Source organism: Molossus molossus, unplaced genomic scaffold (assembly GCF_014108415.1).
Source record: "Molossus molossus isolate mMolMol1 unplaced genomic scaffold, mMolMol1.p scaffold_m16_p_4, whole genome shotgun sequence".
NCBI lineage: Eukaryota > Metazoa > Chordata > Mammalia > Chiroptera > Molossidae > Molossus > Molossus molossus.
In genome coordinates, this window is record NW_023425377.1 from 35852757 (window position 1) to 35879065 (window position 26309).

Sequence of the window (26309 nt, forward strand, 5' to 3'; positions counted from 1 at the left end):
TTTGCGTGGTTGTAGTGAGGATTTATGTCCTACTTCATATCCTGTTTTGACCACTAACATATATTGACCCTAGAACATTCAGTTCAACTCACAAGTCCAATATTGAATAAACCCAGTAGTCATTCCTGGGGGTTAGATGAGTTTTAAAACACTTAGATTAAAAAACAACAACACTGACAGTGAACTGTAAACTGTCATGCATGCATTAACTCATTAATTTATTAATTTACTCATCCAACACCCTTCCATTAATTGGCAGGCACTGGGATAGGTGTTAGAGCCACAAAGACTAACATGAGCTGATCCCTTCCCCAAAGTCCTCCATACTAGGCTGAGGGGAGTTAGGTGTAAAGGGACAGTTACATAGGACTATGTAAGTACCACATGGAGGTGTGGACCAGATACTCCAGGAACAAGGAGAGGGGCAAGGGGCTGAGGAAAGCTTTCTGCAGGAGCCAAGGCCTGAGCTGTCTCCAAGGTCAAACACAAGTTGTCTATGAAAGTGAGCATCCAGAAAATGGCTTAGATGACTGCAGGAGAGAACTGGCTCACACCATCTGATGGCCCTCAGAATAATTTGTACTGTGCTTTGTTGCTTCCCTGGGTCATTGTCCTTATCACCAAAGGCATTAATGATGATACAAGCAGGATTGTCTAAATACAACTTCCTTGTGTTTTAGACAAAGCACTTTATATACATTGTCTCCTCTTGTAACAACTAGGAAGTTCTAATGTTGGAGGACAGTGAGATTCAGTGAGATTGAATGACCTGCCCAGTTAAGTGGTAGCATGGGGGCTTGGATCCAGGTCTGGCTGGCTCAAAGTTTATGCTTTGAGCGCTACATAATCCTAACCCCCCAGTGATGATAAAAGCCAATCCCAGTTACTGAGCACTTAGCATGTGTCAAGCATTGGGCTAAGTGATTTACATTTAGTATCTTATAGGATTTTCAAAATTGTAATTATCCTCATTTTGCATATGAGGAAATTGGATCTACTCATTATATATTAGTTACCAACTTCTGCATTACAAATTACCCTAACCTTGGTGGCTTAACACAGCAAATGTTTATTATCTCACAGTTTCTGTGGGCAGGAATCCCGGAGTGCTTAGCTGGGTTGTCCTGGACAAAGGCCTCCTATAAAGTTGCAGTGAGCTGTTGGTTACAGCTGCAGCTACCTCGCGGCTTGTTTGGGGAGGATCTGAGTCTAGCTCCCTCTCATGGTTGCTTGTAGGCCTTCGTTGCTTGTAGGTCACTCTGCTTGAGTGCCTTCAGGAGGTGGAGCTGGTCTCCCATAGTAAGAGTACCACAGGAAGAGAATGAGAGAGCACCCCGAATGTAGCAGCTGTAGTCTTTTTGTAACCTACTCTCCCATCACTTCTACTGAAGTTTATTTGCACTGTACAAGTCAGTAAGCCTAGCCTACACTCAGGGGGAGGGGAATTAAATGATATGTCTTGAGTGGAGGAGTATCAAAGAATTTGTGATGTATCTTTAAAGCACAGCTAGTAAGCCGAGCTGAAATTTAAGCCAAGGATGACAGACTGCAGACCCTGTGCTTTTTAACTCTTCTGTTATACTACCTCCAATTTCACAAAGCATTTTATCTGGGTACTATGTGGAAATAAACCCAATTCCTGCCCTCTCGGGACTTTTACTTTTAAGAGGTCCCTCTGAGAAAGTAAGATAGAAATATATAAGTAGTCAAATAACTAGAGAAAGGAGGAGTTAGATAACTGGGTAGTAGGTGGAGCAGCTGCAGGAATTCCAAGGGCAGACTAAGTTGGGCTTTCATGAATTCCATCCAGATAGGCTTGCTGACAGAGCTGACTTTGAGAAACAAGGTGGTGGAGAGAGATTTGCAGTGTTCTCGGCAATTCTTAGCAGTGAACCTGTTTCCCAGGCAAGCTCTCCCCCTGAAAGAAATAAGACCTTGCCTTGAGATAGCTGCAGAGTCTAATAAGGGTTTTGTTTTGTTTTTAATCCTCACCTGAGGATATTTTTTCATTTTATGTTCAGATAGAGTGGGAGGGGGAGAGAGAGAGAGAAACATCAATGTGAAAGGGACACATTGAGTGGCTGCCTCCCGCACAGCCCTGACCCAACCAGGGCTGGGGACAAACTGCAACCGAGGTATGCGCCCTTACCAGGAACCGAACCCAGGTGTCCCTGGACTGCAGGCCAGCACTCTAACCACTGAGCCAAACTGGCCAAGGCAAGGTTTTTTTCCCCCTGAGCCCTAAATGCCCAAATCATGCCGATACATTCAAGCCGAAACAGCTAATAGCATCGTCTGGGCTCCCACACATCCACCGCCCAGCACTTTCCCTGAGGCTGGGTTGCCATGGACAACCAGAGGCTGTCTCCCAGCTGCTGGAAACACTCCTACATTGCCCTGTTCCACAGATTGCAGCAGAGAAATGAGGTTCCTGGAAGATGCGAATGAGCCCATTGGAGATATACTGAACCAGGCACTTCTCACTATGATTTCAGTTCAGTTGACATCTCTATTCAACTCTGAAAATTTCACCATGCCCTGGCCAGTGTGGCTCAGTTGGAGCATTATCCCATATACTGAAAGGTTATGGGTTCAATTCCTGGTCAGGGCACATACATAGGTGTGGGTTTGGAATGTATGAGAGGTAACCAGTTGATGTTTCTCTTTCACATTGATGTCTCTCTATCTCCCCCCTCCCTTCTTCTCCTTTCCTCTCTCTAAAACAAACCAATAAACATATCCATGGGTGAGGAGTGAAAAAAAAACTCATTAAAGAAAATGACACCAAAAAGCCATTTGGGCTAAGTGGGTGGCTTTCTCCTGTGTTGGGCTGTCTTGCTTTCAGTAAATGGTGTTGGAAATAAAGTTGTTGGCATGGGGAGTAGGTTGACTCCTCACCTATGCCAGGCCCCTGTGTTGGCACTGCCACTCTTCCACATGGACCCTTTAAATGGACTCAGGCCACACCTGGAAAACACTCTGAGGTCATGAAAAAGCCCCATCATCACCCCTTGAACTAGTGGTGGTGCTCACTCTCCCATTCATAGATCATGTGTCCTTTTCTACCATGTATTGGAAGTCAGTTTTTCAGTAATTGCTTTATTAGTGATGGCATTAATAATGATGCTGGTGCTGAGCTAATAAAGCTAACATTTAGTGTGTGCTATTTACCAAGCACTGTGCTAAGTACTTTATGTCATTTAAGTCTTTTGGCACCCATAGAAGAAACATTTTATTATCCTGATTTTATAAGCTATGAAAGTAAGGCTCAGCAAGGGTAAGTGCCTTGGCCATGGTCACACAGCTATTTAGTGATTGAGCTGATTTTTGATCCCAGGTGTGCCTGACTCCAAAGCCATATTCCCACTCCTTTTCTTGCCTCAGTCATATTCTCGCATTGCTGGTTCTCTAACTCCCATTGTTTCTGCACTCCTTGGCTGTCAGTCCTTGCTTGGAGCACCTGTTGCTCAGGAACCTGCTGGGACAAGTCTTCTGCCTCAACCTCGACATGCTCCTTCGGATGAACCTTTGGTGTTAGCCCTGCGGCCCCACGCACCAGGGTAAGAGAGAGTCTCATTTCCTGCCCTGGCCCGAGGGACCGACTGGCTGGGCCTGCCTTCTGCCCAGCTCACCGGTCATGGAAGAGAGTTTGGACACACACTCTACTCTTGCCTGCTGAAAAGTGTGCAGAGCCCAGGTGGATACTCTCATCTTAGTGAAGTGTTGAATGATTTATGGGTTTAGGGTTAGGGTCTTGATCCACAGTGCACCGGAAAGCTCTGCTCTGTTTACCTACTGCTCACCTACTGCTCCTTTCTCTGGCTCACCTCTGGTGCCTAAAGGCTCTCAGACACAGAGTAATTGTCATGTCACGAGGAGGGACCAACATGCCTTCGTTCCCACAGTCATACTGGTAAAGTCAGAATCGTTCATGTGAAAGACAGCATTTTATAATTATTTTAAAACCGTTGTGTTATGCTGGGAGTGAAATGTCTTTCCTGAAGAATCAGGTAGTCTTTCCATGGTCTCCTCTCACTCACTGATCTCCCTAAAGTAAATGGCCAGTTGACTTTCCAAAATGAGCTTGTTTTCGGTGAGAGTTGTCCAGTAACCATCCCCCAACACACAGTTGAGTCTGCTCATATATTCTGTCAAGCAGAACTCTCCATTCATCAGAAGCTCTGCAGTCTTCAACACAGTGCCAACTGAGACTTGGGGGTAGGACCCTGAGGTGCCCCGAGTGATGCCCAAGTACACTGCAATTCTTGAGCGTGATTAAATCATGTTCATTCTAGCATAATTGTTAGTCTGGAACTGGTTCTTTAGTTTATTATGATTCCCAAGTGACCACTGGTGGTTCTTACTCAGGGTCACCTTGAAGGATAAATATTAAAAGTAGTGGTCATTAAATAGGCTGATTTGATTCAGTAATTGCTATTAAAGGCATTACAAATCTTTAGTACATTGGGATTTAGGGGGGTTAGAGAAGGTAACATGTATGCCTGTTGAACTCCTTGGGACTGACTTTTCTAAAATGTAAAATTAGGGCTTGCAGGAGCGAATGGTTCAGGGCTCTTCTTGCCTTGACATCCTGTGGTCTTAAGTAGCTAGCGGTTTATGATTTCAGAGATGTAATACATGTAGACCTTGGGGAGTACTCAGTTTTGTCTAATTGGTTGCTAAGATCAGGTATCTATGGAGACAATCATTCGTTAGTATTCAAGATAGGACATTTATTCTGTTTACTCTGCACAATTACATGATGATGAGTGTAGTGTTCCTCATATGATGGCTTTTTGCAAGAGCTGCCATAGAAACTGAATTTCTTACACTTAGGAGAGAAACAGAAAGATACTTCTCCCTCTGCCTCGAGCTACCTCCACATTTTCAGAAACCGATGGTCCTATTCCACAAAACTGCGTAATGACTCTTCCCAGATCATTGCACAAGTTTTGAATATTAAATCTTTCGCCAGTGGTTTTATGAGTTCAAATGGGGGTTTATTTTGAAAATCTTGTCCTGTATGATTTTTGTTTTTCTACTCATGTTTGACTTGAACATTGACACTTTTGTATTTCTATAATTCTGTTTCTGTGTACTATGAACATTCTCAGAGATGGGTGCTGGATTTTTTTCAATGCGAATGTACCACTTGGTACCCCTGGTGGAGTATGGTTTCTGGGGATGGTCAGTTTTCCTGAAAGCTTTGCCTTTTTTATTTACAGAAGTCTGACAGCTTGTATAAAGAGTAAAACTTTTCTTCTGGTAATTGACTCAAAAGATGGAAAAAACTCTCTCTTTCTCTTTTTATTTTGTTTTTCCTCAGCTTCCCCAGAATTGTAATCTGGTGTTCAACATCTCTTAACCCAAGAAAATGACTTTCTGGCCTGTGTATCTCCCCGCCCCCCCCCCCCCCATTTAAATGTGTATTTCGTTCATTTAACTTTTTGCATGTACTATTTACTATTGATTCATTTTTTTATTCTAAATAAATATTTGAATTCTCACTTTTCCTGGGCACCATAAGGCCCTAGGGTTATCTTGGTGACTGAGGCAGATACATATTCTGCTCTGGCAGACTCACTGTCTAGAAGGAGAGGGAGACAAGTTGTCAGATAGTTAAAGTACAAGCTGAGCAGTCTTAACGGAAGCACACAGGGCATGTGTGATCTCAGAGAAGGGACATGTAGCTCAGATTTGGAGGTCAGTGGCATGTAAACTGAGACCTGAAAGATAAACAGGTGTTAAAGCAGAGGAATCAGAAAAGGGGGGGGGGTGTTAGAAAGAGAGGGAATAGCATATGTGAGGGTGTTTGGTACCTGAGGTCATTGCAGGAGAGAATACCTCAACACTGGTTTGATTCTCACTGAGCCCCAAAAAATTAGATTTCAAAGAAAATCCTTGCAGTAATTTGACTTCATTTTAGCTTTACCAACTCAAAACCAGCAGGACAATGCAGGTTCTAGGTATGTTTGTGAATTCAGGGCAAGTCATTTGGCCCTGGATGACTTGGGCATTGTCTGAAGTTTACCAAGAGGCTGTGTTCATTAACGCCCGCTCAAACTGTGCATGGGTGCCTATCTAAGCAAAGAGTTACAGATTGGAAGCAGTGTAGGATTCAGCTTCCCTCTGAAAAAAGGCTTCTCTTGGCAGAGAGCTGGGGACCCTCTGTGTTTGCATGAAGGAAGGTCAAATGGAGAATGTTTATTTCCAGAAGTAGCAGCAGCTCTGAGCCTGAACTGTGTGTCTGCCTTCCTTTGGGGGTAGTCCAGAAGTCAGAACTGAATTCCGAGTTGTTGCACATTGGTCACCCATTTGGCCACAGATAGTGTGGACTAACTCTGGATGACGCACATGGGCAGTGGGTCTGGAATCGTGGGGCATCCATGCTTGATATCTTGATTAATGCTGTCTGCTGCCTCATATTGCAGATCATGTTCACCTGAGGGGTGCACTTCTGTGAGCTCGCAGATTTTGATGATCACCTCTCTCCCCCAAAATAAATTGTGAAGTAAAGAGTACCACAGTAGTTCATTATGGCAAAAATTGTTACTGGTACATCACCAGGAAATCCCTGTGGTTCATGAGTTAAAACAGTGGTTATCAAAATATGAATATTGGAACAGCAGCATCAGCATCAACCGGGAACTTGTTAGAAATGCAGATTCTCAGTCTCACTCCAGACCTGCTGAATTAGAAACTCTGGGTAGGGCCCAGAAATTTGTGTTTTAGCAAGCCCTCAAGGTGATTCTGATATACACTGACGTTCGAGAACCACTGACATCAGTGAGACAGGTTACAGGTAATGAGAAAATCCTGTAACTTACATTGATCAGCTGCCTGTGACTTTCACCTCTTTCTCTCCACTTAAGAAAATATCTTGGAAGGCCAGTGAGTGAGAATGATATCATTATGGGGACAGTCATGAATTTGCACAAGTTTATTAAAATACTTAACCTATTGTTAACTTTGATACCTTAATTTTTGTCAATAGCATGTAACAACTGGGATATCATGATTATGTACTGTAGTTCTATTACTGTAGCCAGAAGAGTGGCATTTACTTATTATTTATTTTTTTATTTATACTATACACTAAGAAATGTGTTTAATTCGCTCTCCAGGAGACACATATATGTGTGTATAACCAGAACAAATATTTCATGCAATAACACCCTTACTATATTTTATGTGCTGCTCTATTAAAAGTATGCTTATTGCAATCCATTAATTGATCCCATGACCCGCTAATGAAATGCGATCTGCAGTTTGAAAAACATGCATGTGGTGAGCTGTCTTTGCGTGGACCTTGTCTCTAGAGCAGGAGCGAGATGGGGCCAGTCTCACCTCTGCATCAGGTAGACTTGGCTATCCGTCCTTGTTTGCCACTCGTTAGCTGTGTGACCTTGGGCAGTTTACCTGTTCTGGAAACTTTACTTTTCTCATCTGTCAATGGAGTTGATAATACCTACCTCACAGAGTGTGACAAGTGGATTACAGCATACTTCATACAATGACTGGCACTGGTAGCTACCACCTTACTTGGAAGTGGTACTGATAGCACTATTTTTCAGATTCAGATCATCAGCAGTTAACATACATTTTTGTGGTAACCACCACAAATCAGTGTTTCATAATTTTTTTCCATACTGCAATGAATAAGAACTCCCTGTAGTCTATGCATTCAAAAATATTTTTGAAATAATTTTATCTTAAAAATGCATCTAAATTCTGTACTCTGTTCTAAAATATACTCAAATTTGATATATATTGTCTCCCTGCTCCAAATACTTGAGGCCACTGAAACTGCAGAAGATGCCATGAGTGTCTTCATTTACCCTAAACATAACTCTGGGCAGTGGCTTCCCAAATGCCACTTATGGTTGTGTTTCTGTGGGAAGATGCTCGCTAGACTTTTCTCGAATATTCATACCTATTCATTAGGGGAAGCAGCTTCATGTATGTAGCTCTGTATCACAGGTCCCCCATGGACCCTGGGCATTTAGCATGTAGAAGTACCAGAGGTTGGTCACCCATGAATCAGATGTTGGGGAGACCCAGCTAATGTTCACTTGTCTTTCTGGAGGTCATGATCGTGGTCGGTGGCCAGGCACCCAAGGCGATCCGCAGCGTGGAGTGCTATGATTTCGAGGAAGACCGATGGGACCAGATTGCTGAGCTTCCGTCCAGGAGATGCAGAGCAGGTGAGCAGCGCATCTCCCAGTGCACCGGCTGCCTTTCCCGGCTGGCCTCTGCTCGGTGCTGGAAGTCCTGCTGTCCTCCTTGTTTCCCCAAGCATCTGTGCATTGCAGACTCTCTTCTTTTTCCTTCCCCACCTGCCCAGTTGCTAGCTATACCTTCTGGGGTCAGTTATATGTGCTTAGGGACTTCAACCTAAAATTCAAGTCTTTGCTTGAATCAAACAAAATTAGAAAAGCAAATATGAAAAAAAATCCAATGAGTCCCATAATGACTTCCAAATATCTAAAGTTGTAGAACACCTTCTGTGGTGAAATATTTACATGCCTGCCTCACTTCCCCATTGTCACGCATCAACGTGAGTTATTGGCTACCGGAGACTACCTCAGTGTCTTGGTTCCTTTGCCTCAGGTGTGGTGTTCATGGCTGGCCACGTGTATGCTGTGGGCGGGTTTAACGGCTCACTGCGTGTGCGGACAGTGGATGTGTATGACGGTGTGAAGGACCAGTGGACGTCTATTGCCAGCATGCAGGAACGCCGGAGCACGCTGGGTGCAGCCGTGCTCAACGACCTGCTCTACGCTGTGGGGGGCTTTGATGGCAGTACTGGTAGGTCCTGTAAACAGTCCCCCCATCCCAGTCTGGGACACACCCTCCTTGCAACCCTGGTTTGCTCAGCCAGTCCTTGGACCAACCTTCTGTCCATCCATAGCTACTCAGGAACATACCCATCCTTTCTCCCAGCTTAGGTGCCAGAGCCAGGCCTTCCTACACAAAGAATATGTAATGGCCCATGCACTGTCATTTTTAGGGCTCTAGGAAAGACCCCATGGTCAGAAGAAGGCCTTTTCTCCTTTTCAGTGGCTGGGAACCTATTGACTCAGAAGATGAGACTTAGAAAGAGAGCATGCTTAGCTGGAGGGTGTCTCGGGACTGTAGTCTGAACCCTCTGTTGGACAGATGAGGGCGCTAAAGTTCAGCCACAGGAAGAGACCTGGCTCAGGACACAGTCTTTGTCCATTGCCCTTTGTACTGCCCCACTGAATCTTTGCAAGGCTTTGCCACTGCAGGGATGTCCCCTTCCTCCGGGTCTTTATCTAGCTTCACAGTTAGAATCAGAAACATTAGTGGATATGGACTTGGAGAAATTATCTTATTTCTTCTCATATCTCCAGGTGGTATCTCGGTAGATAATAACTCTACTAAACTAAAATAATATCTTGGTCCCCAGGGATGTGAAAATAATATTTTTTACTTCTCTGAATTTACATTTGTGTCTTTACAAGTAGGTGGCCTTTACCAGCCTTCTCTTTGCCTCACTCATGTAACTCTAGGGTCTTCAGCCTCTCTGAAGGCAGCCTGTAGTAACAGAACCTGGAAACAAAGAGAACAGAAGGGTAAGGGGACATTGTTCCTTTTTAGAATTCTTTTAGGATTTGCTTTTGGCTGTAATTAGAAAAACGAACTAAACTGTGACTTTAAAAAATGAGAGATTTTTCCCTGGCCAGTTTGACTCAGCCATTAGTGTCGGCCTACAGACTGAAGGGTCACGGGTTCGACTCCTGGTCAAGGGCACATACCTTGTTTGCAGGTTTGATCCCCGGCCCTAGTTGGGGTTGTGTGGGAGGCAACCAATCGATGTGTCTCTCTCACATTGGTATTTTTTTTTTCTCTCTCTCTCTCCCCCTCCCTTCCTTCCGCTCTCTCTAAAACTCAATGGAAAAATATCCTCAAGTGAGGATTAACCAAAGAGAAAGAGATTTTGTTTTACTCATGAAACAAGAAATCTAGAGGTTGGCAGTTGTTGACTTGGTCACTTGCTTGAAAATATTGGGGTCAAGTTCTGTAAGAATCTCTTGGCCTTATTCTCATGATCACAAGATGGCTGTTGCAGTTCCAGTCAATATACTTGTGTTCCAGGTACAAAAAAGCAGGAAGGAGTGGCATCTATATTAAAAAAACAAAAGTCTTTTCAGAAATCCCCATCATACTTCTGGGTAGGTCACATTGACTTGGTTATTCCTAGCTGCAAGGGAGTCTGGGAAGGCAACTTTTCAGCTTTTTAGCCTCTAAGGTAGATGAAGACAAGGGAAAAGAGTGTTGGAATAGGTGTTCAGTGAGGCGAGCTTAGGTGTTTATTTCGTTCTGTAGATTTAACAATTTATGTTTGAAAGACAGTTCTTGCAGATGTGTTTCAGGCAGGTGCCATGGGCCACACAGTGAGGCAGAGATAATGCTGAGCCATACACCCAGGTTTCCAGCCCCCCCAGATCTGTATTCTTCCCCATCCTCAGTTTCTCGGCACAGCAGGATGAGGCTTGGTGCCACAGAAATCTCATGAGTCTCTTATCTCCCAGGCCTCGCATCAGTGGAAGCCTACAGCTACAAGACCAACGAGTGGTTCTTCGTGGCCCCAATGAACACGAGACGGAGCAGTGTGGGTGTGGGTGTTGTGGAGGGTAAGGAGCAGCAGTGGGTGGTGACTTGTCCTAGCCCTGGCAGGGGCTGTCTCCTGGTTCTCTGGCTCTATTCCTTTCATCGCTTTTCTGAGTCAGGTACTAGTGTCCTAATTTAACAGATGAGGAAAGTTGAGACTCAGAGAGGTAAAGCTACTGGCCCAAGGCAAATAAGCCAGTGAACTAGGAGGAGCCTAGAAGGGAAGCCCCGTCTTGTCGCTTTGGCCACTTGTTAATAGCTCTGTTACAGGTTGGGAAGGGGAGAAGTGAGGGGAATCGAGTCAGTATGTAGACAGTGTGAGAGTTAACTGTTTAATTAATTTTGTCCTCATATGTTGGACATTAACAGAGCCCTGAGTGAGGTGGGAACCTCTTCCCAGATCTGATAGTCCCAGCAGGGCAGGTAGGTGGTAGAGTCCTGCTCTAGTTAGGAACGGTATGTGGGGTGATATGGTGAGGTGTGGAGCCTAGTTAGACAGTACACCATAATTTGTACCTGACTTTCACATTCAATTCCTCATGTTTTCCCCAAAACCCCTTTGAAGGAGATAGGTAGGATTTGGAATTTCTCTATTCTGGCAAACTGAGTCCCAGCGGGGTAAGTGATGTGCCCATTGTTAGTAAATAGCACAGCCAGTCCTTAAACCCAGGTCTAACTCCTAACCCAATGCTCTTTTCACTGTGCTGCACTTCTGTCAGCCATTAGAAAATGCTACTAAGGAGGAGTTTTACAGATGTGTGTGAATTTGGTGTCTTACAGCATAGATTATTGTTTGGACTAAAATGTTATACTTTGAAGAACAACAGACTCATTGGCCTGTCCTGAGGTGGGGATTGAGCTGGAACATCTACCTTTAGATGTGTATTCTCTCTCCCTCATGGGCGCACCCAAGAACACACACTAGTGCTTTGGGTAGAGTGCCATGTGCAGTGAGTTAAACATGATAGAAAGCTTCAGTTTTCTCATTGCATTTCTCAGTCTGTACCAGTATTGTGTGGGTTAACTTTTCGTGTTATTTTAACATCCTGAACAAGTCTTCTTAGCAAGTGCAAGGATTTTTCCTCCTGCGAAGGTAAATTATTTCTTGTGATCTCATCCTGGTAGAATAGAAATGGGTTTGTCTGCTAAATATAAGTCTAGCCACCTTCTCATCCCCCTGTTCCTTAGCCAGGAGTATCAAGCAGTAGAGTAAGGGTTTAAAATAGTATATCCCTGTTAACAGGCTCAGGGAGGAACCTCCAGAGGGTATTTTTTCAGCTGACACAGGGTTGGAATAGTTGATGGGGATTAGAGGAGGAACCTTCATGGTAGTAATTTGAAATACTCCCCTTGACAAAGGCTTTTGTGAGCATGTTCTGTTATGTGGAAGAAGTACTGTCTTGTAGCTGCCCTGTTGACATGGGGGACAGACAAGGAATTTACTCATCTTGTCCGTCCTGGGTTGGACGCTCTTTTGGCCGGGAGTCATCCTGGGCAGCAGAGTCCAAGAATGTTGAAGGGAGGATCTGAAGTGGACGCTTCACCGTGGCCTTGTAGATACAACATGGTCTCCACACGAGTCTCCTCCCTCTCACATCTCCTCACCCTGGCTGCATCGTCCGAATGACACTAGGACAACAAACAGAATGGAAATCAGGAGCATTTGCTGCTGGCTGCTTAGAAGAATCTCTACTTAGGAAAAGGGACAGTGAGGCTCAGAGATTAGGCAGAAACTTCCAACAGAGCAGAGAACGTGTGTTCTGGAGCGTAAGGTTTCCAGGCTGCTGGGTGTCCTCTGGAGCTTCGTGTCTCCTCCACCGCCCAGGCCTTCTCCTGCCGAGCGGTGTGGGCTGTGACCCGTGGGGGCAGCTGTGTGAGCAGGCTTTGCCGTTGAGCCAGCACACACTGAGTCAGAGTTCTTCTCTGACTTAGGTCGGGGAAGAACTGGGAGGAGGTGTACCTTTATTTATTTATTTATTTATTTAGAAGGGCCAGTTGAGAGGACTGGGGGGAGGGGGCAGAAAACAAAACCAGGCTCAAGGATAGATGAAGAAATGATTGAACATATTTTCGTCTCTGTAGGCAGTTGGTGGTAGAGTCCTGATACGGCACTAGTCCTGATGCTAGAGCATCATTTTGAGCCCGAGAATCTCTCTTTAACATGAAATAATTGCAGATTTTCACATACTACTTGTACTCTTGCTATTTATCTATTAAGAAATCACATATTGACAAAAAAAAACATTTTAAGTAACCAACTTAAGTAAATTTGCATTTTGTGGTGTTTCTTTAGTCTACAGCTAGTGTTTAAGATCCTTGTCATAACTCCATGGTCCCCCATAGGTTTGAGGTCTACAGGGGCAGGATTCCCCATGACACACACACACACACAAAACCCAGACCCTGCTACTATATTCTAAGACTACATGTTCACCCCAAAATATTTCAATCCCTGCTCTGGGAGAACTCAAATAATCATTTCCCGACTCTTCCCAACCTCACCCGTCCCTCAGGCAGTAGTGATGCTCCCAGATAACAGCTTATGGTGTATTTATTTTAAAAATAGGCGGTGGTGCTTGAGGGCTCTCGTGCATGGCTCAGAGATCACAAGGGAGTCTGCAGATAAATTCTAGTCACGTCAGCCCAGGGCACACACAGAGCCTCCCCTTGCTTCACATGCTCCACCTATGAGGGTTGTGAACAGAGCACACACCAGGGCTAAGGCAGGGCTGGGTTCTCACTAAAGAATGTGTTCCCATATTTGTTCTCTCTGCTATTGCAAGAGTTTAGCCAGAGAATCAGCCTGCCTGCCTGTAGCTGGGGTCCTCTAGTTTTCTATCTCCCAGGGCCTTGTTCTGGGGACGATCTGACATGGTTCACTAGTAAGAATATACTGAGCCCCGGCAGTGCTGGGCCATGGCTTTGCACTGGGTACTTGTGGGGCTTATTTAGAAAGAGGCTCAGTACTGCTTTGAGGAACTCAGGACATAAGAGGAAGTAGAAGTCTGGGGTGTGAAGGGTGCTTATCATGGTGGGGAGTAAGCTGGTGGTTCCATGTAGGGAAGGGGCCTGAGCGCTGATGGACGCGAGGGTGCCCAGTGGGTGAAAGATGGAGTGGCAGTCACGCCCTGGTTCCATGCCAGTGTCCCCAGCACCACCCTCAGCTGCTTTGTCTGTTCCAGGAAAGCTCTATGCTGTTGGGGGTTACGACGGGGCTTCCCGCCAGTGCCTGAGCACCGTGGAGCAATACAGCCCGGCGACCAATGAGTGGACATACGTGGCCGACATGAGCACCCGCCGCAGTGGCGCAGGTACGGGGGGAGCCTCAGGGTGCAGGCTCTGTCTGATCTGCTCACAGGTGGGTCTGGAGACCAACAACTCAACATTCTACCTTTGTAACCCCCTCTTCTTTCCTTTCAGTGTACATAGTCCCACTTGCACCTTTTAGCTCGACACAAGCACTTAGACCTTAACCTTTCCCTGGGGATCGCTTTGCTAGCAAGTGGATGAGATAATATTCTCTTCATCATCATCTCTTCCATTTCTGTGGAGATGTCGGCATCTCCTGAAAGTAAAGACTTGGTATGTGCCAGGCTCTGTCCTAGTAAGGACTTTCTATGCCTCAATTTACTTAATTCTCACCACAGCCCTGTGAGGTGGACACAATATTCATTTTACTTAACAGATGAAGGAAGTGAGTCAGCCAGGGACTGAGTAATTTGCTGAAGGTTAGTAACTGGCAGAGTCAGGATTCCCACTCAGGTCTGTCTCACTTCAAAGTTAGCTTTTTTGACCTGAAATTACTAGAGTCTCATTCTTATAAAGTAGTAGGATACGCACAGCTGTCCTAGTCTTCAGTGGAAAAGCTAAAGCTTGCCTGTCTCGTGTCTCTGTGTTGGGTGTGGAAAGCCAAACTATCAGTGTTCATACTTGGGGATAGACTTATCTCGCCCTACTGACTGATCCCCACTTCCCCCCTCCCCCACATGGGAAGAGAATGACTTCCAACTCTCACTTCCTGTGGGAAGAAGGAGCCAGCCCTGTGGTCCTTAGGGATTTTCCAGGAAGTGGAGCAACATTCCCTCCTTCCTGTTTTGTCTCCCCCATCATCCGAGAGGCCCTGGAGACTGGGCACTGGCTTTCTGTTCCAGCTCCTGTGGGGAGTCACCGACGGACGACCAACCTGGGCCTGCGGGAAGGTCGTGTGACTTCCGGGAAGGGAAACAGCAATTGAGAGTTTTCCCCCACAATGTTATACCTTTCTCTTTTTTTGTATTTTTGAAGATTGAGTTGTGATTTCATTTTATAGTACTAAATACATGACCCCTTCCTCAGCACTCCTTAAAAATTACGCTATTTATATATTTTTTCAAGAACCTTTGTGTGTTCATGGGTTAGAAAAGAAAAAGCTGTCTGATTTCACTTATGAAGCATTATGTTTGGAGGGCAGTTTTTAGGGAGCTCGTCTCTGCTGCTCCGGATAGGCTGGCCCTTCCTGAACACGCAGCAAATAGTGGAAGTTAGGAGGCTGGGGCTGAATCTGCTGGGCCTCCTTGAACTTGCCCTATAACTTTGGGCAGGTCCTTCTCCCCTCTTTGGCCTCTGGTTCCTGAGGTGTGAAATGAGTGAGTTCAGAAGTTGTTCCCTCGGGGCCAATTCAATTCACCGGTCCCATGGTTCTTCCTTCATAGAGCTCGTGTAGTAATTTTGGTTTATAGAGTTTTAGTAGAGTCTTCTTTGTACTTCTTAAAAATCCTCAGAGTGACTTGAGGTGTGAAAGCAAATGTTGAAAGCCCAGGGAGGTAGGGATGGCTCAGAAGGAGTGGAGCCAGTTCCTGAAATGTGCGGTTGCTTTTAGAAACATCTCAAGCAGAGAGTGTAGAAGGTCAGCCCTGTTGGAGCCACGAGCACCCACCTGCCTGCCTCAGAAGGTTCAGCTCATCCTGTGGACAGAGCTGCCTAGGAGCCACCCTGCTCTGTCTGCCAGGCTCCTCAGAGGTTGCGGGTGGATGGGGAGCACTCAGGCTGCTCCTGCGTCACACCTGGGTTGGAAGCCTGGATGGTTACAGCTCTACTGCCTGTGGTCCAGGGAAGCCAGTGACCTTGATCTAGGCACTGGTCTCACCTCTGGAGGTGGAAACCCACATATTTGTGGGGGTGGGTGGTCTTTGGTGGCTGAGGACCCAGAGACCCTGACCTCTGGTTGCCTGAGGCCTTTTGTGGTGCCAGCAGCCCTTGTGGCTGTAGTTCGAGGAAACCTCAGGGCACGTTTGCAGAGGAGGCTGCAGAAGGGCGGCAGTGCCCTGAGTGCCTGGAAGGCTGCCTGCTTCCTGGGCAGCCCTGGCAACTGCCAGCAGGTGCCTGTGGGGGGAGCTCCCGCTGCGTGTGGAGGGGTGGGAGCCAGCTCGGGAGCACTGAGTTTACTGTCCTAAGCCAGCGATTTTCAACTTCATCTCACGGCACACAAACTAATTACTGAAATTCTACAGCACACCAAAAGTATTTTTCGCCACTCTGACAAAAAAATAGGTATAATTTTGATTCCTTCACACTGGATGACTATTGTTATGTTGGCTGTTGTCATTTTTTTATTTGATAGTCTAAGGGAATAGAGGTCTGTGCCCCTGACTAAATTCTCAGGTACTGCATGTTTTAAAAACTCTTGAAGTACATTTATGTAATGGAATACTATGCACCTGTAAGAAAAAAAGGCATCGTACCCTTTGAGAGGACCTGGAGGGACCTGGAGAGTATTATGCTGAATGAAATAAGCCAGTCGGAGAAGGACAAGTACCATGTGATCTCACTTATTTATGGAATATCATGAACAAAATAAGCTGTCGAACAAAATAGATCCAGAGACATGGAACTAGGGAACAGACTGACAAACCTCAGAAGGACGGGGATAGGGGGGTTGGGAAGAGATAAACCAAAGAACTTATACACACAACCAATGGACACAGATATTAGTTTGGGGAAAGCAGCGGTGAGGGTGGGGAGGAGGGGGGGTCAATGGCGGGGGAAGAGGAGACATCTGTAATACTTTCAACAATAAAAAATAAATAATTCATTTTAATGTCAATAATAATATATTTTCATTAGGAAAAAAAAATTCTTGAGGCACACCAGTTGAAAATCACTGTCCTGAGCCCATCAGATAGCCATTGTTGATATTACACTACCACCTGCTGTTGGTTTAGGGCAACTGCAAGGAACCACTGGCAACTTGCATAACTGCTGAATGAGGTTTTACATATTTTGTCAGTCCAACACTATTTGTTGAGAACCTACTACCAACCTTCAGGCACAGGGCAATGTGGTAGGACATCAAGTCACGCCCTGGCCAGTTTGGCTCAGCGATTAGAGCATCGGCCTGCGGACCAGAGAGTCCTGGGTTCGGTTTCCACTAAGGGCATGTACCTCGGTTGCATTTGTCCCCGCCCCGGTTGGGGTTGTGTGGGTGGCAACCACTCGATGTGTCTCTCTCATGTTGATGTTTCTCTCTCTCTCTTCCCCCCTTCTCTCCTGCTCTATCTGAAGATAAATACAGGAATGTCCTCTGGTGAGGATAAAAAAAAAAAAGACATCAAGTCACATAGTCTAGAAATCAAGTCCTTGGGTCTGAAACATGGCTGCACATTCCGTCACCTGAGGTGCTTTTCCTGGTTCCTGACCAGTGTCTGGGCGTGAAGCCCTGCCCCCTATGTTTTCAAAAAGCTCCCAGCTGACTGAGAGGCAGCCTGTCGGTGGGGCAGTCGGTGGTGCACTGCAATGACTGATCCAGTCCAGCCCCCTTTACAGTGGGAACACTGTGGCCAGAAAAGGGGTGTTAGAGACCTGGCCAGAACCCCGGAGTCCCAGCCCCCAGGTCAGTTGCTCTTTCTAGGGTATTGTGCATCCTCCTCCTTTCCGGCTTTCATTTTCTTGACTTGTAAAAAAGGATTTTTAATGGTTACACTAAAACTTATCAACGATGCAGTTCTAGCACTCAGCTGAGGCCTGTCTACTCTGTGAGTGGTTCACTGCCCCTGTGCCATCCCGGAGGAGAGCAAGGGGTGGGGGAAGAAGGGCTTCTGCTTGAGACCAGCAGGGAGGTGCACAGTGATCCGTACTCCTGCTGTGTGGCTGGTGTCCATCTTTAACTCTTCTGCTCAACTGAGATAAGGCTGAGTAATAAAAGTAATACAACAGTGAAGGAAAACTAGGCAATATAGAAAGGCAAAAGGAAAAGAAATATAATTTTACCATTCAGAAATAACTGCTTTGAATATTGCAGTGTTCTTTCAGTCCCTTTTCTCCATTTTTCTTTTTCTCTTTTCTTTTTTTATTTTATCCTCACCCGAGGACATTTTCCATTTTTTGTTCAGATAGAGTGGGAAGAAGAGAGAGGAAGAGAGAGAGAGAGAGAAACATCGACGTGAAAGGCACACATCGAGTGGCTGCCACCTGCACGGCCAACCAGGGCCGGGGACAAACTGCAACCAAGGTACGTGCCCTTAGCAGGAACCAAACCTGGGTCTCTCTGGACCGCAGGCTGACGCTCTAACCGCTGAGCCAAACCGGCCAGGCCTTCTCCATTTTTCTTTGTATATGAACCCCCATTTATTTACACACACACACACACACACGCTACATATATGCACATATATAAAATACATTGTTTATGTTTCTCTGCTGGTGATAGCTGCCTAGACTGGACACCAGGTCTCCTGGTTTCTGGTCATTACGGCCAGCCTGAGGCTGGGACACTGTGCTCTGCCTTTCAGGGGTCGGGGTTCTCAGTGGACAGCTGTATGCCACAGGTGGGCATGATGGGCCTTTGGTGAGGAAGAGCGTCGAGGTTTATGATCCTGGAACAAACACCTGGAAGCAGGTGGCGGACATGAACATGTGCCGACGCAATGCAGGTAATATGTCTGCTGTCTCTGTCTCTTCTTGGAGGGTTGTGGGTCTGTTCTCCCTGCAAACCGTGGTTCTAAAAGAGAGACAGAAGGTAGAGACTCCCAGGCCTGGAGCTGAGCGGTATGAAGAGGGAGTGTCCATTTGTTGGTAAGTTCTGGGCTAGGGGAAGGAGAGCTTAGAACCCCAAAAGCTAGCCACAGGGCTGCCCCCCCCTTAGATGCAGAGGGTCCCTTCCCTCTCAGTGAAGGGTGATGACTTTGAGTGCACAGAAATGGACAGAGACATAGAAAAGCCCTCTGGTTGCCACCAGAGCCCTTGACCAGGGGCTTTGTTGGACACAGGGCTATGTGGATGTGGCCAGACAATGATAACCTGGCTTTATCTTTTCTTTGCCAGCACCTGGTTATGAGAACCTCTCACTTCCCACCTGAAACCAGGGGTACCTGGGAAAGGGTTTATAATTCAAGCTCCAACAGAACCACTTCTTATTCCCTTTCTTGTCCTTCTTGTAGTTCCTTCCCTACCCTTTTCCTTTCTGTAGTAATGATTTACCGTAGAGCGTTCAGGTTTACATTCCTGGAGCCTCATGGCTGTTTTATTTTAGAACTTTGCTCTGTGGGTCATGTCCTGTGTTGGTATGTCTGCTTTACGCCTCCTTACTCTATGAAAGTGTTGGCCTACCCCAGCTTCCCAGGGTGGAAAGACAAACAGGTAACTGACAGGCAGAGTTGTTTCCTTTATACCCAAATTACCTGTTTCCTAAACCCGTCTGTAGCTCACTTGAAACTGTAAGCAGGGGAGAGTTAGCTCCTTGTCTAAGCTGTGATATAGCTCGTCATCTGGCCTTACGCCACGAGTTAGGAACTACAGAACCCTCAAGACAGCTAGTCTATCTACAGTCTGAGAATTAAATTTGGATGTAAATGTGTATCTGTACCAACATTCACATATAGATATTTCTATCTTTTTTCAACAGAAGTTTAATTACTCTGTAATACTATTTGATAACCTGTCTTTTTAATCCACTTTAAAATCTTTCATGAATATCTTATAATACTAAATATATTTACATGATATTATTTTAAATGTCTATCATAATTTTCAGTAACTGGTCCACTATTGGACATTTTAGGTTATTCCCATCTCTTCTATAAGTAATGCTTCGGTTATTTTAACTCGTGCTTGTAGTTGATGCGTACGTACATCTGCAGTGAACTTTCAGAGTAAAAGGACGGAAGTGGAATTTCTGAGTCAGGGGGACACATGTGCTTTGACACCGCCCGGGAAGGAGGTGCACTTTGTGCTCTCGCTAGTGTTTGAGGGTATCTTCTCCGACACGAATAACTACTGCTTTTTGAGCACCATCAGTCCCTTACTTTAATTTAAAAAAATACACAGTATGTTGGACTATGGTCTTTTAAAGACTGATGAGCAAGAATTACATTTTCCTATTTTGAGTCCCCGCTAATGAGACCTTGCCCCCAAACCAGCTCACTCTGAGATGAGGGTGGGTGACGTGCCACATCCCTGGGGACTGGGTGGATGTAGACCCTGTTACGTGAAGGGATCAGACACAACCATTAACGCCACACACTGTGAATGTAATAGGGTTTATCAGGGAAAAACTTTCAAGCAGAGTGGTAGTAGCATGCATGAAATCCCTTGACTTATCTCATTCTGTAGCTCAGGCTGGGCATGGGAGGTCTGTGTGCTCCGGTGGTCAACGCTCCGGTGGACAGGGGCTTGTACACATCATGCTCCCCATATTTATAGAGTCGGGAACAGGGAACAGTCACGACCATGTAGTAGTGAAAGCTCCCTGGTCAGAGAAGTGACCTTGTTAAAAGGGGGATCGCAGAGCCCAGTGGCTCTTTCCAGTATGTCCTTTTGTTAAAGAAACTCAGACCCGTGGAGCTAGCTCGCCAGTTCCCTTTTGTGCTCCCGTGAAGGGGAGAAAAAGCCTCCAGGGCAATCCAGATTTATGTGTCGCTTGTCCATTCTGATTCCTTGGTGCTCCAGGGCTCCTGCTGTCATGTGTCCTCTGGCTTCTCTTTGACTCCCAGGGGTCTGTGCAGTGAATGGGCTCCTGTATGTGGTTGGCGGGGATGACGGGTCCTGCAACTTGGCTTCGGTGGAATACTACAATCCTGTCACCGACAAATGGACGCTGCTGCCAACCAACATGAGCACAGGGCGGAGCTACGCAGGTCAGTGTGCTCCACCCCACCCCACCCCCAGCCCATACTAGGGGTACAGGGTGGGGCAGGGGGTAAGCTTGCTTAACTTGGGACTAAGTGCCTCCTCCAGGGATGCTAGATGATTGGCATGTCACCACTCCTTTCTGTGCTCACTACAGATGCCCATGATTAGCACTTGTTTCCCTAGCAAACCTGAATGTAGCTTCAGAAGTCTTTTTTTTTCCTTGGTGTCTGTAACCAGATTTATCCCTGAGGCCCAGCAGAGGTGACCAGGGCCCCTGAGTCACAGTTTCTGTGGCAGCCTCTGGGCCAGTACCTGCCATGCATGGGGCAGGCACTGAATTCGACACGGCTGTGGGAAGTTTTAACATAGTGTTCCAGGGAGCCTCTTGCATTGATCTAAGTCCGCATGAGAGGCTTTAGAATGTGATGGCCTCTCCTGGTTTGTTCTGCACCAGTCTTTTAGGTGGAATAAGATATAGTTGTTGCTTTTCAGAAATTAGATGGGAAGTAAGACCTGCCTACACAAAATAGGATCTAGAAGATGATGCACACATAAGTTCTAAATGGAATGACTCACAGGCTTTAGGACCCGATGGTGAGAGAGCTGGCGGAGTCAGGGAACCACGGCCTGGAAGAGATGGGGCTTGATTCACCTTGGAGGGAGGATCACAGTCACACAGAAAGCTGCCCTTCGCTGGTGCCTTCTCCGTGTCCCACGGTGCAGTGTGTTAGTCCAGTGTAGATCTTTACTTACGTATTTTCAACAACTCTCTGGTCAAATAGCACTGTTTCCTTCCATGTTACAGATGATGAAACTGAGGTTTAGAGGGTTTGAATAACCTGCCCAATGCCACACAGGTAAAAAATAGCAGAGCCGGAATTCAAACCCAGGTCTGACTCCCTGGCCCATGCCCTTTGTATGACCCCAGTTCCTGGTTGGGGAAAAGCATTCCGTGCAAGAGCCTGGAGGGAGTAAGGAGTAAGGCATGAGGCTTATTCCTGGGGAGTGTGTGAGATAGAGTTGGTGAGGGGCAGGGGCAGGACCGGAGTTGGTCTTGCTGAGGTCAGAGGTCAATAGGGAGACAAGCAAACATATTTCTATCATGTAGCCCACCTCTTTGTATCTGATTTTTCAGAAACTGGAACAGTTAGAGCTAACAGGTATTTATTGAGCACATACAATGTGCCAGGCATGATCCTCAGCATTTTACACATCTTGTCTCATCTAGTCCACCTAAGGACGACTCTGATAGTGTTCTCGTTCCTGTTGGGTTAGGAAGGTCAAGCACTCCTTGTTTGGGTCTCAGGGTGAAAGGAGAGTGAGCCTTGCAAGCTCAAAGGGGTTTGGATCACCTTCCACTGTCTGTCAACACGAGGCTTTCATTGTAGTGAATTTATTTTACTTTTATTCCCTCAGGATTTTCCTCTACTCAATATAAAAGATTTTAGGGGCATGTTTGTCCTAGAGTGATTCTGTTCTCATGGTTCATTATTAAAACCAGCACTGTCATTTTCTGTTTGAAGCCATAGTAGGAGGCTCCATACATGACTGAATGACGGGGAAGGCTTAGGTGTGTGTGGTTAGAATTTCGTATACGTGCTGCCTATTTCCGGTCCATCTCTTTATTGTCTGCTCCCTCCAGACATAGGTGGGAAGGAGACAAGCAAACGTGTTATTTATCTTCAAACCCACTGACTGAGTGAATCTGCTATCTTAGAATATAAGGACATGGCCTGAAGCACAAAGATTTATGGACAAAGTTATTTATTGGAGCATTATTTATAATAGCAAAACACTGAGAACTACTTATGTCTGACATAAGGGAAACAGTTAAATAAGCCGTGGAATATGTACACAGTGAATGTTTTTTAATGTCATGAGAAAATATTTGTGACGATTGTTAGGTTGAAAAAGGAGAATACAGAATGTGTGCATTATGTGAGCTCAGTCAGGTAGTCCTGGGTCACGGGGGTTGAATAGCTCCTGCTTAAGGATGTTGGAGTCAGACCTGACTTGGAATCCCAGCTCTGCCGCTCGCCCTGGGACTCTGGGCAAGGTAATCAATCTGACTGAACTCTGTTTTCTCATTTGTAAATCGAGAATAAAACTATACCAAGCCTCTCAGGGCTGTTGTGATAATGAAATGTGATTATAGTTGGAAAGCACTTAGCACATGTCTGCCTGGCATGTCGAAACCACTCAGAAAATTATTGTGATTATTAGAAGCCAGGAAATATTTCCAAAAGGATTCTCTGTGTGTTAAGGGACTAAAGTGTTTTTACTTTGTGTTGTTATGCATTTTCCAAATTTTCCATAATGGGAATATGTTACTTTTATAATAGAAAGAGAAAGTTTATATCAAAAAACAATACAGGAACTTGCTTTTTATTTTTTTTAAGTTATCTTGTGAAAGGGAAAACTGAGGTGCAGGCAAGATGTTCTCGTGGTCAGGTAGCACATCTAGATCTGAGGACTAGGGTCTGCTGCCTTTAAGCTTTTATGTCTGTACCTTTACCTAGAAATTAACATAAAATGAATTTCTTAGCAGAATCTCACCTTTGGGGTACACTGGGGTTTCTTTTAGCAATGTTCTCTTAACTTCATCTTCAACAAGATTTTTAAAATAGTTTTTAAAATTTATTTTTTATTACAGAATATCCCTTCTTTTTCTCCCATTGACACCCTCCTCCCCACTTCTGCCCCCCTCCCCCACATCCCTACCCCACCATCACCATATTGTTGTCAGTGTCCACTGGTTATGCATATATGCATATAAGTTCTTTGGTTTATCTGCCCCCCTTCCCTCTGAGGTTTGTCAGTCTGTTCCCTACTTCCATGTCTCTGAATCTATTTTGTTCATCAGTTTATTTTATTCATTAGATTCCACATATAAGTGAGATCATGTGATGCTTCTAAGTCCCCGACTGGCTTATTTTGCATAGCAAAATACTTTCCAGGCCCCTCCATGTCGTCTCAAAGGGTAAAGGATCTTCTTTCTTACAGCTGCATAGTGTTCCATTATGTAAAAGTAACACAGCCTTTTTATCCACTTGTCTATTGATGGACACTTGGGCTGTTTCCAGATCTTAGCTATTGCAAATTGTGCTGCAATGAACATAGGGGTGCATATATTCTTTCTGAATGGTATTTCAGGCTTCTTAGGATATATTCCTAGAAGTGGAATCTCTGGCTCAAAATCAGTTCAATTTTTAATTTTTTGAGGAAACATCATATTGTTTTCCATAGTGGCTGCACCAGTCTGCATTCCCACCAGTGGTGTACTAGAGTCCCCTTTTCTCCACACCCTCACTAGCACTTGTTGTTTGATGATTTGTTCATGGCCACCATTCTGACAAGTGTGAGGTGATACCTCATAGTCATTCTAATTAGTATCTTTCTGATGATTAATGACTCTGAGCATGTTTTCATATGTCTCTTGGCCATTTGTATGGTATAATATCCTGTTTGGGAAAGTGTCTATTCAGGTCATCTGCCCATTTTTAAATTGGATTGTCTTCCTTTTGTTGATTTATATGAGTACTCTGTATATTTTGGAAGTTAATCCCTTATCCGATGTATTATTGGCAGATATGTTCTCCCAGAGAATGGGTTCCCGTTTCATTTTTTTTTTATCCTCACCCGAGGACATTTTTTTTTCTTTTTTCTTTTTGTTCAGATAGAGTGGGAGGGAGAGAGAGAGAAACATCTACGTGAAAGGGACACATCAAGTGGCTGCCATCCGCATGACCAACCAGGGCCGGGGACAAACTGCAACCGAGGTACACGTCTTTAGTGGGAACTGAACCCGGGTTTCTTTGGACCACAGGCCGACGCTCTAACCACTGAGCCAAACTGGCCAGGGCTCCCTTTTCATTTTGATGCTGGTTTCTTTTGCCATGCAGAAGCTTTTTAGTTTGATGTAGTTCCATTTATTAATTTTTTTCTTTGTTTCTCTTGTACTAGATGATGTATCAGTAAAAATTCTGCTACATTGATGTCTGAGATTTTACTGCCTACATATTCTTCTAGGATTTTTATGGTTTCACAAGTGCCATTTAAGTCTTTTATTTATTTATTTATTTTTTTTATGAATTTTTATTTATTTTTTTGTTACAGATATTTTACCTTTTTACCCCATTGGCACCCCCCACCCCACCCACCCTCCACCCTGTCCCCGGCTTAGTTGTCCATGTCCATTGGTCATGCATACATGCATATAAGTTCTGTGGTTTATCTCTTCCCACCCCCCACCCCCATCCCCTCTTCTGAGGGATGTCAGTCTGTGCCCTACTTCCATGTGTCTGGGTCTACTGTATTCCTCAGACTGTTATGTTCATTATATTCCGTATATAAGTGAGATCATGTGGTATTTGTCTTTTTCTGCTTGGCTTCTTTCACTTAGGATAATACTTTCCAGGTCCCTCCATGTCGTCTCAAAGGATAAGAGATCTTTCTTTCTTACCGCTGCATAGTACTCCATTGTGTATATGTACCACAGCTTTTTTATCCATTCGTCTACTGGTGGACACTTGGGCTGTTTCCAGATCTTAGCTATTGTAAATAGTGCTGCTATGAACATGGGGGTACATATATTCTTCCTGATTGGTGTTTCAGGCTTCTTAGGGTATATTCCCAGCAGTGGGATCACTGGGTCAAATGGAAGTTCAATTTTTAATTTTTTGAGGTAGCACCATATTGTTTTCCATAGCGGCTGCACCAGTCTGCATTCCCACCAGCAGTGTATTAGAGTCCCCTTTCCTCCACACCCTCGCCAACACTTGTTGTTTGATGCTTTGTTGATGGCGACCATTCTGACAGGTGTGAGGTGATACCTCATTGTTGTTTTAATTTGCATCTCTCTGATGATTAGTGATGTTGAGCATTTCTTCATATGTCTCTTGGCCATTTGTATGTCCTGTTTGGAGAGGTGTCTATTCAGCTCCTCTGCCCATTTTTTAATTGGGTTCTTTGTCTTCCTTTTGTGGAGTTGTATGAGCACTCTATATATATTGGAAGTTAACCCCTTATCTGATACATCATTGGCAATGATGTTCTCCCATACAGTGGGTTGCCTTTCCATTTTGATGATTGTTTCTTTTGCTGTGCAGAAGCTTTTTAGTTTGATGTAGTCCCATGCGTTCATTTTCTCCTTTATTTCTGTTGCCTTAGGTGATGTATCAGTGAAAATTCTGCTACATGTGATGTCTGAGATTTTACTGCCTATATATTCTTCTAGGATTTTTATGGTTTCACAAGTGCCATTTAAGTCTTTTATTCATTTTGAGTTTATTTTTGTGTATGGTGTAAGTTGGTGATCTAGTTTCATTTTTTTGCACGTAGCTGTCCAATTTTCCCAACACCATTTATTGAAGAGATTATCTTACTCCATCATATGCTCTTTTCTCCTTTGTCAAATATTAACTGAGCACAACGTCTTGGGTCAATTTCTGGGTTTTTTGTTCTTTTCCATTGATCTAAATGCTTGTTCTTATGACAATACCAAGCTGTTTTGATTACAATGGCTTTGTAGTATAACCTGATATCTGGTATTATGATTCTCTCCAACTTTG

At 44.9% G+C, this 26309-nt stretch overlaps 1 protein-coding gene and 1 non-coding gene across 18 annotated transcripts in view; one reads left to right on the plus strand and one right to left on the minus strand.

The window, feature by feature from the left end:
* The window catches only part of KLHL3 (kelch like family member 3), a 551388-nt gene that overhangs the window by 103934 nt on the left and 421145 nt on the right, over window positions 1–26309 (plus strand). For 14 of the 17 annotated variants that reach the window (XM_036281814.1, XM_036281822.1, XM_036281812.1 and 11 more), the window contains 6 exons: window positions 8087–8204; window positions 8611–8808; window positions 10557–10658; window positions 13818–13946; window positions 18402–18542; window positions 20601–20744. In XM_036281814.1, the coding sequence (XP_036137707.1) occupies window positions 8087–8204; window positions 8611–8808; window positions 10557–10658; window positions 13818–13946; window positions 18402–18542; window positions 20601–20744 (832 nt within the window). Of the gene's footprint in view, window positions 1–8086; window positions 8205–8610; window positions 8809–10556; window positions 10659–13817; window positions 13994–18401; window positions 18543–20556; window positions 20745–26309 lie in introns of those variants that run through there. The other 3 variants (XM_036281821.1, XM_036281823.1, XM_036281825.1) reach the window with 3 other exon arrangements.
* LOC118616673 lies at window positions 20961–21092 on the minus strand. Its single transcript, XR_004956655.1, has one exon. It is a non-coding gene; the product is annotated as a small nucleolar RNA SNORA5 (small nucleolar RNA).